Here is a 19,098-nt window from a genome sequence, read left to right as displayed (position 1 = left end):
GTGTGAAGCCCTCAGTTCTGTGCTCTGAAAACCACAGGCCTACGTGAAGAGACATTGTTCTTACTTGTGGCGGTTACCTAGTTTGGGCTTGAATTTTCACACTTACAAGAGACTTTCCAGCCCAGAACACTTGCAACACTAGGGCTGCCACAAATAGATGTGTAACAAATTGAAAAAGAGAGCCAGATAGAGAGGTTCGATCTTAGGCTCCCATCTCACCTCTGCACCTTTGGCCAATCCGGATGTTAAGTGGGTGTGAATGTCTTTTGAGAAATTGCAGAAATGGTCAGACACATTTATAGACCCCCTCTTTTCTGACGTAGGAATGGTGTGGGGGAAGGGGGTTCCTGTTTCTGTCCAACAGACAAACTGGATGATACAGGATGGATGTTGTGAGTTGGCCGTTTTGTCTCATCATGTCTAGGCTGCCCTTTCCGTCTCTGTTCAGCATCTTTTCTCTGCCAGTCCAGACTAGTCTTGGCAGCAAGGTCAAAGTACTGTGTTCGCTGCCCTTCCATTACAGCTGTCTGCCCTCTCTGACTGATGCCTGACACTCTCTCCTCTCACAGACTGGTCCTCTCATCCGTATCGGACTACTTTGCAGCCATGTTCACCAGTGATGTGCGGGAGGCCAAGCAGGACGAGGTGAAAATGGAGGGAGTAGACCCTGATGCGTTGTGGGTCCTGGTGCAGTACGCATACACAGGTACACACACACACACGTATCTGCCTTAATAGAAAAGTACACACTGTCAGGCTCCACTCTATGCCTAGAAGAAATTACATATATGCAGCCAGTGTCTGTCAGTGCTGTTTGAGGTACTTTATTTCAGAAGTCAGAAGTTCCTCTGTGCCATAGACATAGACACGTTATTGGCTTTGGTCTGTTACTGGAATTTGTTGACAAAAAGAAAAATATAACATTTTTTAAAAGTTTCCTATCAACCTAACAGAGATTCCATGTAGCTGAGTGTACATGTGCCATGCACATCTTTGCCTCAGCAAAGAACTGTATACAAACTGCAGAATAGGCTTCAATTTTAATAGAAAACAAACAGAGCACTTTGTTTTTTCACCACTGCATCAACTTGGCTGACACAGCTCAAAATATTTATCAGACGGCCAGGATAAGCCATCTCCAGAAGTCATCACGTTTTCCATGCAAACTAAATGGATTCATTTTAGTCTCAGTTGCATGAAAGATTAATGGACTTTCCTGACCATTTGCCTGAGTTGATGACAGTGTTACTCTTGATCTCAAAACCTCTTAAATAATTAATCTTAGACACTTTTTAAGACACAGCCCCCCTTTGTGATATTTTGTTTTTCTTTATCTGTCTTCTCCTCCATTCCATCTCTCTCTCATCCAGGCCGTCTTGAATTGAGGGAGGACACCATTGAGTCTCTGCTTTCAGCCTCTTGCCTGCTGCAGTTGTCATCTGTGATTCAGGCCTGCTGCTCCTTCCTCATGAAGCAGCTCCATCCCTCCAACTGCCTGGGCATCCGCTCTTATGCTGACGCTCAGGGCTGCCATGACCTGCAGAGAGCTGCTCACGCCTACACCATGGTAGGTGCACGGCCAGTTCATATCTATATCTCTGGCGCTGGTAGAACCACCACAAGAAAATGAATGAAACAGCTGCTTGGAAAAATATAGATCTGAAAATAATGATGGAGATTCAGGTAGACAACAGGTGATATTTAGGTTCTAACAGCTAAATGTTAGGATATTCTGGTTTCCTTTCACCTTTGCCTTTTTTAACTATCCTTCTCCAACTCTATCTCTTTCCCCAGTCAGATTTTTGGACATTTTCCAGCCTTGATGTTATTTTTGGTAACCAATTGGTTCCTAATTCACAATGCACTACACACCATTATCGCCACAATGGCTGTTTTCAGCTAAGGGTTGCTATGGTGACGGCGAAATAGCTCCTTCATCGACTTGATTATTCTTTTTCTTTTCTTGTTCTCTCCTGTCTTTGCCTGCCTTTTTCTTCACCCTGCCTCCCTCTGTGTGCCTGTCTCTGTCAGTGTCACTGCTCCTCTCTTTCTTTCCCTCTAAGTGGATTATTGTTAAACTTAAATCTGGGGTAATTATGTTGCAGAGGTGGCTTTATCTGGGTGTGCCTGTCTGCCTGTGCCTGTTATTAATTTGCATACACATATTCCCACACACATACAAACTCACAGGATTATTACAGAGTAACACAATAAAGTGACTTGTTAGGGAGAAGTCTAGATTGTTTTCATTTCTTTTTTTTTTCTTTTTTTTATTTATGTGGGAAGCAGGGCACATTTATGTGTTTTTCTTTCCCTTTTCTAATTCCCACAAATAATGTTAAATAACAAATTTCTTCCCTCAAAATGAATAGATAGACCATACCATCACAGTACAACGACAACAACCATGCTATAACAATGCCTTTGTCACTGTTGAAACAACTACTAAGCATAATGTGGGCCGTCACTAAAGACATGTACCACAAGTGATGTTTCTATACTGGCCTCTAGCTTTAAGCATTGTTTCTACCCCTTCTATCCAAACTCAATCACTACTCTAGCTGAAATTCCATTCTCTGGATCCAGTCTCTTTGGATTTTAGACTGTTTGTCAGGCAAAGCAGCGCTTTGAAGATTTCACTTTGTGCTTTAAGAAGTTGCGAAGGATGTCTGTTGTTGTTTTCTGACAATTTAAAGACCAAACAACTCATGGAGACAGTAATAGGCAGATTAATCAACAGAGAAAATGACTGTTAATTGCAGCTCTGCTTTCTACAACTCAAACAGCATCCCCATCTTATACCACACTGACTCATCTCACCCTTTACTTTCCTCCAACTTTTCTCATCCGTCTTTCTCTGACCCTTCTCAAGTCCCCATTTCCATACTTTTTTCTCTTTCCTTGCATCCTTCCAACCCTTGAACTCTTTTTCCTTTCAAAACCTCCCTGTTTTTTTTTCTTCTCAGCCTGCTCTTTCTTCTGCAGCACATTATTCATTCATCCTCATCCTTCAGAAATAAATCTGTCTTTACTTTTATACGCTTACAGTGATTTCATCCATTGCTCTGTTTCACTCTCTCTCTGTCCATCAGGATCACTTTTTAGAGGTGGTGGGAGGCCAGGAGTTCCTTCTACTCCCGGTGGAGGAGATGGAGAGGCTGCTCACTTCTGATGACATCAATGTGCCAGACGAAGAAACCGTGGTAACGTCTTTGCTAACGTGGGTCCGTCATGACTCCGCCACTCGACAGCGCCACTTGCCTTTGCTGCTGGCTCACATTCGACTGCCGCTACTGCAACCACAGGTGAGAGCTGCTAAAAACCATTGTCACATAACCTACTATAACTGTCTTATATAATAATTATTTAATAATCAACTTTTTCTCCCCAGATAATCACTCCAGTATCCCAATCCATGGTATTTCTCTGAACTGATCACCAATGTGACACCACTTCTTTTTCCCACATTTAAAATCTGTAAAATAGTAAGAACTTGTAAAACGTCAATTCAATTCAACTTTATTTATCCATGTGACAGCAATTGAATGCCGTAGCTCGTCACCAAGATGAACTGATGTACAGTAAAAAGAAAGAAAGAAATATTGTAATATTAAAAGTCAAAGACTATAAGCTTAAGAAGCAAAATGTGGAACTGGTAATAAACAATTATAACTATCCTTTTAGATCAGTTTTATGTCTGTCACTACGTAATCAACTACTCTCTATTTCTCCCATTCTGAGGGTCTGTATTTCTCTTTTCTACGTTCCTGTCTCTTTCCTTTTGTCTCTTTTTCTCTCACTCAGTTGAATTGGTAATAACAATTCAGTATATTGCTGGGAAGCAAACGGTGAAAAGATTTATGACATTTATTAACAAGAGCATATTATTTATCTACAGTGTACAGTGTTCATGAACACTGTAGATATTATTTATCTACAGTGTTCATGAGGTTGTTGTCCATTTCTCCTGGTGTGTGGCATCAACCAACACATTTAGAAACCAGAACTTTGCCACGTAACTATTATCTGAGCTTTGTCCGAAGTTGCCCATGTCTTCACATCTGTTGCTTTAAAGTGTTTGTGTTAGTCTTCCTCCTAATGATCTGCTGGTTGTTTTCCATGGTCAGATTTGTCTCATTCTCCCTCCCTCCCTCTCCCTGGCTCCAATCTGTCTCCCACTCTCTCACTATCCTCTTTACGCAATTAGTCTGTCTATCACAACCATTACTCTGTCAAACGTGTGCATGTGTTTGTTGTGTGTGTCAGTGTGTACATGTGTGTATCTGAGTGTGAGTGTGTGTGTGTGTGTTTGCATGTATCACCACGCTCTTTATCCCCTTCTCTTTCCTCTTCCTAACAAGTGTAGCAGAGTATCTGTCTGGAGAAGTTTATATGCTATGCAGAGCCTTGGTTACTGCCTAGGGCTTTGGACGCACACACACACACACACACATTTTAAACCTTAATTAAGTGTGATATCTCTCTTAACTGCAGCTAAATTATCTGTACTCTTCCTCTCCCTCATCAGTCTTTTCCCTCACTATATATAAGAAAGTGTAGAGATAAAACTCCCTTTGTTGCCCTCCCCTTCCCTTTCCATCTTCTCTGCTTGCGTCTATAGATCTTCCTGTTTACACTTGTGTGGTATACAGCAAGAACACCTTGGATATATGACTTTGCCCTGGTCAGCTGAAATCACAAGTAGCTGTAACATATAATCAGGGAGAAGATGGATGGCAGAGAGGTAAAGCAGTGGAATAGAGAGAGAGAGAGAGCAAAAGCAAAAGACACAGAGCTGAGGGTCGGTTCAGCGGTTCAACAATGTATCACCCCCCCCACCCATGCTTAACTGACAAATGAATTAACATTCAGCAACCTCGTGAGCTGTGAAATGCCAATAAAACGACGCAGAAACCTCACACAGACAACCGATCAATATTCATCAACCAATTAGTCAGTTCTCTATCTAGGCCACCATGTGATTACTCATCAAGAGGATGCCAACTCACCAGATTAATACCTTTAATCCCTGCTCTCCATTACCACTGTCACACACACATACAGAAACACAGACAAACAAACTTGGTCTAATCTTCTCAGAAGAGCATCTCTGGCTGTAAATCAAAATCAGACAGTGTGCACCAGACAGATACACACACACACACACACAGACAGGGCAGTGAGGGCAGAGTGATGCTAGAAAAGAGGCAGAAAAGAACTAGTTTGTACAACGTGTTGTCTGACCATGTCAGAAATCCATTATGTTTGCAGTTGTTCCCAGCGGCCACACTTGAAGGCAGAGTGATAAGCTGACCGTCATGGAGAGTGGCAAAGCAGAATAATCGCTTAAATATGGGGACCATGGGCCCATATTTTCAGACAGTCTCTCCTGTTAGAAATGTATAATGTTGCACTCATTTGTACACAGAAAGGGCTGATTAAAGAATGAAACAAGAGAAGTTCTCACCTTTCTCACACCAGATAAGTGTGGGAGGATGGATGTGGGGGGGGGGGCAAGCAATTCTGATGAAGCATATCTGCAGCTTAAGTGTGTGTGGGTGCCTTCGTCAACAATCATGATGACACCCATTTTATTTTATTTTATTTTATTTTATTTTATTTTATTTTATTTTATTTTATTTTATTTTATTTTATTTTTTTGCTTGACTCTATTGAAAAAAACAGTTGAAATGCCACATATATATTCAATGTCCAGAATAGAGCAGATCATTTTCTCATTCAAGAAACTGGAACCAGAGATTTTTACAATGCTCATCATCATAGTTATTTTACTTTAGCATGTTAGATTGCTAACATTTGCTAATTAGCACTCGACACAGTTGAAGATGATGGAAATGTCATCAGTTTTTAGTATTGGACAAGAAAACTGACATGACACTGTTGCTACAGGATTTATTGGGGATCAGCAAAGTTATTAGGCCTCATTCTCAGAATACCATCAATGTGTGTGCCAGATTTCATGGCAATCTGTCCAATACTCGTCAAGACATTTCACTCAGAAGTACAGACATCAACCTCATTGTGGTGCTAGGGGAAAAGTGGTCATTAGGATTCTTCCTCGGGGGATTGTGACTGTTTTTACAAAAAATTCACAGCAGTCCATCCCGTTGTTGTTGAGATATTTCAGTCTGTAGCACAGTGGTGAATCAACCAACAGACTGACAATGCAGAACTGAAATGCCTTAAAAACAATTATCCAAACATTTTCAGATTTGCTGCAAAGGCTGGTGGTGTGTAAAACGTGAAGATAGAGGTGGCAGGTGCTAGTAAGAGAGCTTGTAAGAGAAATGTGAGGAGAGTAAGGTTTGTTTCTACGTGCCTCAGAGTGAGTGTGTGTTATAAGTGGACAAAGACCATTCCTGTGTCTTCTGTCAAGTGTGAGCTGAAACAGAAAGGGTAACACAACTTTCCTTCTGTCCACTGCGAGGTAAAGAGAGGACAGGGAGGAGAAGGTGGGACGCCTACAGGATTCAGCCTTATCTCACCCTCCACATTCAGTCCTTCGCAGCATGATGGATAAATAGCACAGGAGAGGACAAACGTGGTTTTCTATCTCTGTCCGTGTTTATCACACACATTCACAAATGAATGCCGAAATAGGGTTCACCCTAATTTGTCCCTCTGTGATTGAAAAGAAGTGTGGGTTCACCCTGGCGTGTAAGCTGCTTATCCATTTACCATGCTTGCTTTACGCTCTCCACGTCTGGCTGAGAAAATTGATTTTACATTCAGTGACCAAGTTGAATTTTTTTTTTTTTTTTTTTTTTGTAGTGGGAGGACTTTTGAGGGACGGAATAGAGGAAAATGAGAGTGTAAAAATAACTTTGCATTTTTGTGTCCTTTGTATTACATGTTCTCTCTGACTGAGTCTTAGCCATTTCTGAACGTCCCCACTTACTTCAACACACACATAGATGCCGGTTTACACACAGTCTGGAAACTTCAAATGACTTTTATAAAATAAATAAATAAATAAATCGGGCTTCTCTGAAACCTCTACTGCTTTCCATCTATTAACACACACAGGTACACAAACACACACAAACACACACCTATCTAAATGTAAATCATGTAATTCTTGCCTTCTTGCCTTCAGGGAAAACTTGCTTCTCGCCACCCTGCCTCTCTCACAGGCACTGATTTCCTGTGGATGTATTTTAAGGAACAGACTGGTGGATTGAAGTGCTTCATGCTACAGCCCTTAGCTGTCTCTATGTGTGGGTGTGCGTGCATGTGTGTATGCGTTGGGTGGGGGGCTGTGTTTGTGTGTGTTCGTAGATGAGGTTAGAGGGTATGGACTAGAAAACTGATGAGATGTTCAGGGCAGATTAGTCCTCTAGTGTGTCAGTTGATCAGTGTTTATGTGCTTGTGTTTGTGTGTATGTGTATGTGTGCGTGTGTGTGTGTGAGCACTAATGGCTGCTGGTCTGATCTGATCTAATCTCTCAATCAATGAGAGAACAGGTTTCTTTCGACCCTCAGACCTCCACAATCAGTGATAACATCGTAACCCACACTGGCCTAACCCTGCAGTACACACATACCCTGCATTTGTTTCAGCTGCTTGCTGACAGCTGTTGTCACATATCCATGTGTGTTCATATGTTCTTTTTTTTTTTTTGGTTTGTGTGTAGTTCTTGGCAGACCTAGAGTCCAACACTCTGCTCCGGGATAGTGTGGAGTGCCAGCGGCTGCTGATGGAGGGGATGAAGTATCACCTCCTGCCCCAGCGTCGGCCCCTACTTCAGAGCCCTCGCACCCATCCTCGCAAGGCCACCGTAGGGGCCATGTTTGCTGTCGGTGGCATGGATGCTACAAAAGGTAGAACAGTCATGCTCACACAAATCCACACACAACTATACAGTACACTACATATCAAGTTTTTTAGGTACACCCAGCTAAATCCAGTGCAGTCGAATGAAAAAGAAAATAATGATATTCAGTTTTTGGTTTTCAGTTTCAGTTCTATAGAGTTGTGGATTCATCATACAGTCAAACAGCACCTCATACTGCAGCCTCCAGAATTACCATACAGTTGAATCAACATGTTTATGTGTTTTCCAGGTGCTACCAGTATCGAGCAATACTGTCTGCGTCAGGACACGTGGAGGCAAGTAGCTACCATGAGTGGACGGAGACTACAGTTTGGCGTAGCTGTCCTTGACGGCCGTCTCTATGTGGTGGGGGGCCGAGATGGACTCAAGACCCTCAACACTGTGGAGTGTTACAATCCGCACAGCAAAACCTGGAGTGTCATGCCTCCCATGTCTACTCACAGGCATGGCCTAGGTGAGCACCTTGTTTAGAACACAAATGTGATTTTCATACAAACTGAAATGGACTTGCAAAGGTCAGCCTGAAATTTATTCAGTTAGTCTTCAGTGTCAATACTGCCTGTTATTAGGGCAGCTATTTGTAAGAGGACTGATTAAGGTAGGACAAGGACACCCATTCATTGTGCAGGCCTACTATTCCAATGACAACATTTGATGAGGCGTGCTGTGCTGGCGCTTCATTGTTTTTATAAATGTGTGCATGTGTGTGAGGGGAGGCAGGGATTCAGACACACATCTGGCAGCACAGATGCTCTGGCAAATAAATCCCTTGAGTATGGAGGTGTCAACATGCTGCTAACTCGGCACGCTTAATGCCCTGGGTGTGGCTGCACACACAATAAAAACTCACACCCCTTGTCCTAAACATGTGGTTGTGTATTGCAGGTGTAGCTGTCCTCGAGGGGCCCATGTACGCAGTAGGAGGACATGACGGCTGGAGCTACCTCAGCACAGTGGAAAGGTAAGAGGATATTTCACACAGCTGGAGAAACAGGGACACCCTTTTTAGAGAGAGTGATGTTGCTGCACGACACAGTTGTGAAAATGCATTGTCTTTTCTCTATGTATTTCACCACTTATTGGAAAATCTGTAGGTTTAGATTATTCACGCTCTACAATAGGGTTTCAACTAATGATTAATTTCATTATTGATTAATCTGTCAATAGTTTTCTCAATTTCTCAGTTGGTTTATATAATGTCAGAAAATAGTGGAAATGCTTGTCCCGGTTTCCCAGAGTCCAAGGTGAAGTCTTAAAAATGTCGTTTTGTCCGACCAATAGACAAAATATTTGATATTTTCTGTCAATTGACAAAATTGAGACTGATTGTTACAGTTCACCTCTACAGTGTGCAGGACTGACAAGTTGTTTACACTCTTTCTTCTAGGTGGGACCCCCAAGCTCGACAGTGGAGCTTTGTTGCAAGTATGGCTACACCCAGAAGCACTGTGGGAGTAGCTGTACTTAATGGCAAGTAAGTGACCACATAAATCTAGATTACATCCCAAGTTAAAGATTAAATATTCGTACATGACCTGCAGCACTGAATTTCCTCTTATTTTTTTGTCTGGGAGGAATGCACCTAGAATTTATTTAAGATGTCTTGCTCTTGTTCCAGCAGATGTTGAATCCATTTATTCTTAGCTGTTTTGGACAAAAGCATCTTACAAAAAAAACTGAATGTAATGTTACAGATACTTCCTAACAAAATTACATAAAAATCCCAGTACACAAGACGGAGCATTGTTTTTACTGTATAACTGAACCCATATAGATTCTGTGCAATCTTACGTGTCTCATCGTAGTACATTGCCATTGTATGCCCATAAAAATAGCCAATCAATAAGCAATTGTGGTTTTGAGACCCAAGACCAATAACACTTTGGGCAATGGAGAGCAGCCTGCTGCTGAACTCTAATATGAGTGTATTAATAGTGAGGTTTGGTAAGTTCAGGGTTTGAATCTCCTCATTTGCCTCAGAATTCTCCAGCAGCCAACTGGAAGTTGCAATATTGCACAGTTGTTTTTATTAGTTTAGTGCCTCTGAGAGACACTGCAGAGAAAGGCTTTATAGATGCTAATTAATACAGAAATAACTGGTTTGTGTTATCCATGCCCAGCAGTCGTGCGTGCGCATGGCTGCGTGTGTTTGTGGGTGTGCGTGCGTATATATGTGTTGTGTATTCTCTGGGCTCTTTGCCTGATGGAGCTCATTACTTGCTTGACTGGTTCTGATGCACTTCTTCCTTCACCCGTGTACACACATACACATACCACACCACACACACTGAGTGACTGCTTGGGGTTGTGATGCCCCAAGAGTGTTGGCTGATTGATTTCGCTCACCTCACTTTGTCCCCCAAAAACCTGGACACACACACAGACATACTCTTGTACCATCTGTTTACATGTCACTAAATTGAAATGGGACTTCCAGAGTCCAGAAATGTGTTTTTGTGTGTGTGTGTCCATAGAGATAACACCATCCTCTGTCATCCTCAGGTTGTATGCAGTAGGAGGTCGTGATGGCTCATCCTGTCTGCGTTCAGTGGAGTGTTTCGACCCCCACACGAACAGGTCGGAGACAAGGGACTTCATTTGACCAGAATTAATTGCTGTCTCCTGCTTAATTTCCTGTCTGCTGTTCTTTCTTGTGAACCGCCTCTGTGCTTTTAAGGTTATTTACCCACAGATCAAAGGAGACAGCTAGGCCTCTCAGGACTTTAGAATAGACCACATTCAGACAACTTCTGTTTATCAAGTACATTCATTATGGTCTCCACTGGAACGCCTGAGAGGAGGTTTTCATTCGTCCATGACAAATAATCACCTCTCAAAAAAAGTTCTCATTTCATTCTGATGGTTTCTCCGTCTGCAGGTGGAATGGCTGTGCTCCTATGGCTAAAAGACGTGGCGGTGTGGGTGTGGCCACATGGCACGGCTTCTTGTACGCCATCGGAGGTCATGATGCTCCGGCCTCATCCCTGGCATCTCGGTTAAGTGACTGCGTGGAGAGGTGAGTCCACATTTATGCATGTATGTGTTTATTGTCATTTATTGTCGACTGAGGATTTGTAACAAAATTCATGGTGCACAATTAATAAGTAATAGACTACAGAATCTTTGAAATTATAGTGATTAAAGAGGTGTTTATTTGTAGAAAAATGCTACAAGCATGGTGAAAATTGGTGCAGTTTTGAACCTGTAGGTATGGCCACTACTCTGAAAATTTTTAAATTCTACAAAAAGTGGCTTTAGAGGAATAGTTCAGCATTTTGGAAAATATGCTTACTCACTTTCTTGCAAGAAAGTTAGATAACAAGATCAATACTACTCCGTCAGTGTGAAAAGTACTGAGCAGGAGTTAGGACATGGTTATCTTAGCTTAACATAAAGACTGGAAACAGATTGAAACAGCTAGCCTAAATGCCCAGAGTCCAAAAAATGCACCCCTAAAGCGCACTAATTAAAAGGCTGTATGTTATTTGTTTATCTAAAACACAAACAAAGAAGTTACGTGTGAGCAATTTGGGTGAGCACAGGTTTTAATAGAAATCTCTGTATCTCTAATTAATCACTGTGTGTGTACAGGTATGACCCTCAGACAGACGTGTGGACGGCAGTGGCCCCCATGAGCATCAGCAGAGATGCCGTTGGTGTTTGTCTCCTTGGCGACCGTCTCTACGCCGTGGGCGGTTATGACGGCCAAGTGTATCTCAATACTGTAGAAGCTTATGACCCTCAGACAAATGAGTGGACACAGGTATGCACCCAAACACACATGAATGCAATGGCTCACAGACAGAAGATTTATATGTATGCACTCATATGTAAACTGGCACATTGTTTGTAGTTCAGTAAAAACAAGTAATAAATTATTATGTATACCAGTAAAATTGTTATATAAACACACAGTCATAGTCTGACCTCCTCTCCCATGTAGCTTGGCATGTTTTCATTTTTATGTAAATGTGTGTTTTCCTCATGCTAATATTGTCCTTGTCGGTGCAGCAGCAGGAGATAGAGGAGAGTGTTTCAAAGGTGAACAATCTCATTCAGCTAGAGACTATCACACTTAAGATTATACCCCTTCTCCTGCATCGCCTCAGAGGATTTTTCCAGCCAAAGTCGCTGGAAATCTGCCATTTTAGAAAATCGCACCATGCTGAGAACATGAGGGGTGTAGGTGGGTGGATACAGAATACAGAGAACGTTCAAATTTACACAGAGGGATGAGGACACACTGTGATGTGAGGGGACATGTTGAGACCATTAAATATGTCCTTTGTTTATTGTCAGAAAGTGAAACAAACAAACGGATGTGTTGTCTGTCCCGTCCTAGTAGTATCACTTCCCCAGCTCGCTTTAGCACAAATCTGTCAATCTTTCTACTACCAAGACATGTGACATGGGTGATAAATTTATGTTTAAAATTAGGCGTCTGTGTAGAAGCAGTGGATACAAAAAAACATGGCAAACAACCACAAAAAACATTAGAGCTTCATTTAGAATAAATAGAATTGGTCCCTCCTCGATGAATCACATTTTGGTTCACACTGGTGCCTGTGCATTGATGCACAATGTTGTTGGTTTAATAAGATTATGCATAATTAAGCCTAACGGACCAGTGGTTCTCAACCCCCTCCAAGAAGTGGCAAAATAGATCTGAGGGGTCTCAAGATTATTAACAGAGTAGCAAAGCAGTAATAACATATTTCTGCCACACAAACCTATGTTTACCTTTTTAGATGTTCTTCTAATATATTATCTTTTTAATGTGAGCATCTTGATAATTTGACTTATAACAAACACCAGTAACATCCAGAATACCGACATGCTCCTGTCCATTTCACTTCCCATAGTATTGTATTTCTAAAATGTCTAAAACCCACTAAGGCAATTGCAAGGCACATTTACTTAAATTGCACATTTTATAAAAAAAAAAAGGTAATTCAAAGTGCTTTATGTAATGCACTAAAAAATAAACATTACCATGCAAGAAAGACATTTAAGGTTCAGTAAAAGCCAAAGCAGAACATCAGAATCAGATTCAGAATCAGAAAAACTTTATTAATCCCTGTAGGGACATTTTTTGTAAAGGAACAGAAGTTTTTAACCTGGATTTAACGATGGTCAAAGTTGGTATGAGTGTAATATGTTTGTTCCAGCTCTGTGGTGCACACTAAAATAAAAATAGCTTCTCTATATTTAGAGTTTGCACTCTAGGAGCGGTTAGCAACATATGAGTGTTCATGTGGTAAATGATAGTACTTTACATTAGAGCTTCATTTAGAGTAAATAGAATTGGTCCCTCCTCAATGAATCACATTTTGGTTCACACTGGTGCCTGTGCATTGATGCACAATGTTGTTGGTTTAATAAGATTATGCATAATTAAGCCTAACGGACTAGTGGTTCTCAACCCCCTCCAAGAAGTGGCAAAATAGATCTGAGGGGTCTTTTTCAGACACACTGGAAAACAGTAAAGAGACCTGATAAGTGTTGATGTGTTCACTGTTCTTGGTCTTTGCTTGTACTCTAGCAGCAGTTTTCTGAATGAGCTAAAGTTTTCTGCGTGAGTTTTCTTTTGGGGAGACCTGAGAAAAGACCGTTACAGTATCTATCCTACTGGAAATGAAAGCATGGATTAGTTTCTCTAAATCCTAGCTAAATCAGTGCTCTACACCCTGTTTGTCTAAATCCTGCCTGGACGTTAATCCTCTGATTTTTTTTTTTTTTTGCTGCATGCATAAGATGGTAAAATGGAGAAATTGTAATTGATTTGATGTGTATACATTTAACTTTGAGTCCAAGATTACACTAAGATTCCTGACTTGGTTTTTGAGACAAGATGAGCGCTCATTTTTCCCAAACTGAGTAACTTCAAAAGATGTCAGTACCACAGATATTGTAGAAATCTCCTAATTCCAGTGTAATCCTTCGATGCAAGAGGGAATCATTACTACTTTTACTCTTAGACAATCCATAGCTTTACCTGTTAAAATCCAGCTTTGACTGAGATCAGTGTGTGTTCTTTCGTTTTTCTTTTCAGGTAGCACCTCTGTGTCTGGGCAGGGCGGGAGCATGCGTGGTGGCTGTCAGACTGTGAAAACATAAACACAAACAACTGATGTTTGGTGGACTGTACCTGATCAGGCTCAGAGACCCTCCTTTTTGCCACCACTGACATGATCGCTTACATCTGCCTACACCAGGAGAAAAAGATGCTGATTAACAAACACTCTTCAGGTTTTACACTTTGGCAAAGTCAAGTGTTACACTCACGTCAAGACTGCCAATCATTCATGTTAATGTTTGGGGTAAAGTTTCTGATAAAGTTTCCATATTTGAACATCCTGCTAACTTCTGCCACAGAAGTGAACTACCACCAACACCCACAATGAAGAAGAATCTGCAGTGTTTATCTGAGCATGACAGAACAGCTGTCTCACAGCTTTTTTTCTTGCCTATTATTTTGTTCCTGTAGACAAGGTGGGACACACACACACACACACACACACACACACACAAACACACGTACACGCACACAAACCTACATGGTTTCTTTCAGCTTCTATTTCTGCTGACAGAAAGGTGAGGGAGACAGAGAGAGATTGTCAAGACAGTTGAGATGCCTCATCGTTTTACGCTCGGTTTTCCTAACAATACCTGGTAGTGTGTATTGATGCTATTTTAATATGTTCCCTATTATTTTTATGCTGCAGTTGGCAAGTGCTCCTGTCCTCTTTCTTTCACTCTCTTGCTCGCTGACAGATAAAAGAAAGACTTGACGTAATCAGCACAACCTTATGAACAGCTGTACTGTACGGAACTGTGAGCCCTTTTGTTCTCTCAATTCAGAAACATATCATTATGCTTTATGTAATATTTCTGCGTGAATGTCTTCCATGTTGCATCAGCTTACATCTGAAGCATACAGTATTCTCTGATATGCAATTTATTGTAGCTTTTTGCAAGCTACGCTGGCAAATTATCCAACTTTTTGCTTTTCGTTTTGTGTTTTTAACTGTGTAATTCTTTTCCATTTTAAGGTCCATAATTGAGTCCATAGTAATAATAATAACACTGTGGCCCTTTGTTGATCCCTGTAGGGAAATTTTGTTTTCAATTTCCTGCAGAGCACAGGGTCAGCTATTTACAGATTTGGTTTTATACAGGGTCAGTCAAGCTTTTCTGTCTGCCAGCTACATACCTTTTCTCCACTGTAGATGTTTCTTCTGTGTATGTTTGTGTGTGTCTGTGTCTGTGTGTGTTAGTGTGTGTGTGTCTGTGTACACATGTGTTCGGGTGTTCAGAGATTGCAAGGAGTATATTTTTATCTCAAATGAGAATCTTCTCCCTTCCCCTCTCCACATCTTCAATTCCCTGCTGCTTTCTCTTCATCCCCATTTTCCCATTTCATCACCACACAGACACACACACTCAAGCACACACAAATACACGCACCACTGCATTTTAGAGCACAATTGGATACCCGGACAAAATGAACAACATACGACGTAATGAGAGCATGAATTTAATAACGTTGATTCAGCCGGTGCCAACACTTTGTTTGATGTCGAGTTCAAAGCGTTATTAGATTTGACGCGGCTGCAGACAAACCATGAGACATGAGCGGAAAATGAATCCTGTGAAATGACCTCATGTGTTCATGTTTGAGGGTTTGTTTAAGTAAACTCATGACAAGAAGCGTCAAGAATACAAAGGTCCTAACTGCAGGTTCATGCTGTACACAACTGTGTGTGTGTCCCCTGTTTGGCTCAATCTGCTCCTCTGTGTTTGTGAGTGTGTGTGTAGTGTACAGAAAGCTAACTCCTGACACTGAGAGGCAAAGCAGGCATCCTGTCTGAACTGACAGATCTAGAGCTAATGTAGCCCCCAGGATGCACTGCACACACGCACGCATACACACACACGCATACACATACACATACACATTCACCAGCTGAAAGCCAAGTGCCCCAGGAGTCAGTGAAGATTGAAAAGCCTCCCAAATTTGCCGGCGTGACATCTAAAAAGCAGAGACGGGCAGGCTAGCAATTCCCTACAGCTGAGCTGATGTTTATTCAAGCCTAATGCTCTGCTGCATTATTCTATTTTCTTCCCCTTCAGACCTGCCCGCTGTTTATTTAGAGAGTAATTCTCTTAAGATCACAGCAGCGGAAGTGTGTCACCTCCACTGTGTAGATGTTGTCAGAGAGTTTGATGTCAGTCAGAGGTTAAAAATAAAGACAGACACTCCAAATCAAGGTATATATTTCAGTATATTATGTATATAAGTAGATGTAAAATCTGTATGTAGTCTTATTGCATTATGCTGTACATTATACAGTAAGCCCATTAAATATGCCATGTGTTATCATGTGTTTCTTTTTGTACCATGAATTCAGATGAAGAAGATGTGAAATAAAACAAGGGGTGGTGAGGTATGGTACAGCTGCTCACCTCCTCTTTTTCTACCAGAATATCTCATTTACTCTTTTACAATATAAATTATGTATGTATAATATAAGCTGCTGTAATATGCTGTTATTGGTCTTTTATACATTAAAGTCAAGATGTGATTTAACATTTCTTTTTCCTGTGTAAAATACTTGCACACTACAGTTTAACAATAACAGTTAGATCATGTTTATGGTACAGATGTTTTTGCAAGCTGTTTACATTTGTCACAATCACTATAAATGCCATTGTGGTGTAAATTCGTATGTTAATATGTGGCTCTTATTTCTAACAGCATCCCCATCAGAGCAGCCATTGTAGTTCAAAGGTTTCTGTGGGAGTATTGCTCTGAATCCATTTTCTAGGTCTGGAGGTTAATATGAATCCTCATTACTCTTAAATATGGATGCTTTAACTTAAAAGCTGCAGCCTGAGCCAGACACTGCAGCAGGTTGAAGTGTTTGCCTATTATAACAAGTGTGTGAGGAAGAGGAATGCTTACAATTTACAGATACTTTAACCCTGGGACAGCAGCCAGTAGCTAGCTGATTCACTCTGTTATTTATTGCGGGGGAAGCTTTAAATCATAACCAGCTGTAACAAATGGCTCCTGGTGGCAGTGAGAAATGATGCCAGTGACCTTGTCTTGCTGCCTTAACAGCACCTGAGTCCATTACACCTGACAGGAACAAGAGGGAAAGAGAAAGTGCTGGACTGTCTGACTCCACACGTTCAACATCTAAATGTAGAAGTAACCTGCAAGCAGACGTGCAGCAGGGCTTTTCCCCACAGTGTCCGTCAGTGCTTTAGACAGCTGTGCACATCTGCATTTACCAGCTAACTTAACTACCCTGCTGCCCCCCAGAGAGCAAGTCAGTCATTACAATTTAAACTTCAGGCCAAATAAAAGGGGAACTGTGTCCATTCAGGTTTTATTTTGTACATTCTCAGGTCCATTTCTCACCTTTAACGACTATCTATATGATTACACTGTGTTGTATTAATACTGTTAGAATATCAAGTTATTGTTTTAAAAATTCATTCTAGACCTTGGAAATAGTAGTTGATCAAACACTCTCACTGTAATTTCCACTTAGTTGCTCTTGGAGCTTTCAGTCATATTGCATGATCTCCCTCAGCAGATAAGAGTTGAAATTTGAACATCCACAATTCAGTGACAGGGCATAGTACATGTGCTGAAGAGGATGTTGCAAAGTGACTGAAAGCTCCAGAACAGTTACTAAATGCATCCTTGTACCTTGTGGTGAGTTTGTTTTGTCAGCTAGTATTAATGCTGTTTAACGCTGTAATCCTCATCACAGGGACATGTTGTTAAAAATCTAAATCTTTTATGACTTGTAACTCTATCCAGGCCAGGATAACATGTCACCTTGTGATGATTTACTGTACAGGCTGGACTGATTTAGCATTGTTGCGTATTATTAAATTCTAGTAACGAATGATTTGTTGATCAACAATTGTCTACAATACTTTTTTGTTTTTAATTTGTCCAGCAATAATTAAAATGGGTACAGAACAGAGCCTCTCAAAGCTCACCAAAAAATGTGGCACAAAGACTTCATTAGAGTTCAGATCTTGCTGATGTACTTCATGAAAAAATTAGATTTTTCTGCAGGGATAGCCAGCAGTCCCACAGGACTTAACCAACCCCTATCAGAATCTTACAGGAGTTATTATGTCCCACAGCGCTGCCATAATCTACAGTGTCTAGTCCCACGAGATATACAAATGTCCTGCATGACAGTGAACGCTCCAGTGGGACATTATAAAATGTCTTCTAAAATTTGGGACTGTTTGTAACACAAGCATTATTCCTTCATAATCCCAGAAACTTTTTCTAAGGGAATAAAAAACAAGGAGAAGAAAAATTAACAAATTAAATTTAAAAAAAGAAACTATCAAAAGATACTTTCCTCTGGCACATGACCTTAAACCAGTTTAATGGGGAGGGATGATTTTCCTGATTCATTCAAGGATTACAAGATAACTCTGTTAAACTAGTTTCATGTCTTTTTTGTCACTCAAGAGCACTTCATTTTCAAAAAATGCCCCACCAAAGATTGCAAAAATGTTCAGCTGCTCTACTCACTTGGGGTTTATTGTCTCTCACTAGCAAAAATATTTCACAACATTCTTTTTTTTGTGTGTCTCTGCTCTAATTTTACCATTTTGCTTGGAAATCATACAACAGCTCGCCTTCAGTGCATCTTAATGAGGTCTGAGTCAGCAGGGTGTATTCTGCTTCGGTCTGCCGGAGCACAGTGAGGAATATTTGTGTCACACAACTGCCATTTCATCCCAGCTCCCAGGATTTTACAGTAAAAATAAGCTGCCATCCTTCCATCAATAAATGAGGAAGAACAGAAGGTGCTGAGTCACCTTGTGCTGTGTTTTCCCCTGCTTTTCATCAATAATGAAGAAACACAAGAGAAGGAGCAGCCGACCATGATTTATGTCAGATGAACAGAAGGATAGTACAGTGAGACTATTTGCTGTTGTGTTGCAGAAGCTGAAATTGCTTTGCTTTTTTTTCTTTGAAGAGCAACACTGACTTCTTATAAGACAACAGAAAAAAATAAGATGGAACAGGGCAGATGTTAAGAAAACTGACAGTGGGAAAAAAAAACATAAAAACTGTACAAGGCTGCCGTCTACTGGATCTGTGGTGGAAGCACAAAAATACATGACAGAATTTACAGTGATGCTATGGTGCAACCTTGTTTTTGTGTTTGTTTTCCCCCTGCTTTCATTCAGCACC

At 41.0% G+C, this 19,098-nt stretch overlaps 1 protein-coding gene across 3 annotated transcripts in view; it reads left to right on the top strand.

Annotated features, from left to right (window-relative positions):
* Positions 1-16,448, top strand: part of klhl5 (kelch-like family member 5) — a 51,556-nt gene extending 35,108 nt beyond the window's left edge. For all 3 annotated transcript variants that reach the window (XM_041035557.1, XM_041035556.1, XM_041035554.1), the window contains 11 exons: positions 570-706; positions 1,371-1,567; positions 3,093-3,305; positions 7,656-7,842; positions 8,086-8,310; positions 8,742-8,817; positions 9,244-9,330; positions 10,359-10,433; positions 10,735-10,872; positions 11,448-11,619; positions 13,909-16,448. In XM_041035557.1, the coding sequence (XP_040891491.1) occupies positions 570-706; positions 1,371-1,567; positions 3,093-3,305; positions 7,656-7,842; positions 8,086-8,310; positions 8,742-8,817; positions 9,244-9,330; positions 10,359-10,433; positions 10,735-10,872; positions 11,448-11,619; positions 13,909-13,965 (1,564 nt within the window). In that variant the 3' untranslated portion in view covers positions 13,966-16,448. The remainder of the gene's footprint in view (positions 1-569; positions 707-1,370; positions 1,568-3,092; positions 3,306-7,655; positions 7,843-8,085; positions 8,311-8,741; positions 8,818-9,243; positions 9,331-10,358; positions 10,434-10,734; positions 10,873-11,447; positions 11,620-13,908) is intronic.
* The last annotated feature ends 2,650 nt before the right edge of the window (positions 16,449-19,098 follow it).

Source organism: Toxotes jaculatrix, chromosome 4, assembly GCF_017976425.1.
Source record: "Toxotes jaculatrix isolate fToxJac2 chromosome 4, fToxJac2.pri, whole genome shotgun sequence".
In the NCBI taxonomy this organism is placed as follows: Eukaryota; Metazoa; Chordata; class Actinopteri; family Toxotidae; genus Toxotes; species Toxotes jaculatrix.
The sequence above is the reverse complement of the archived record's forward strand: the minus strand, read 5'-3'. Positions and strand labels throughout refer to the sequence as shown.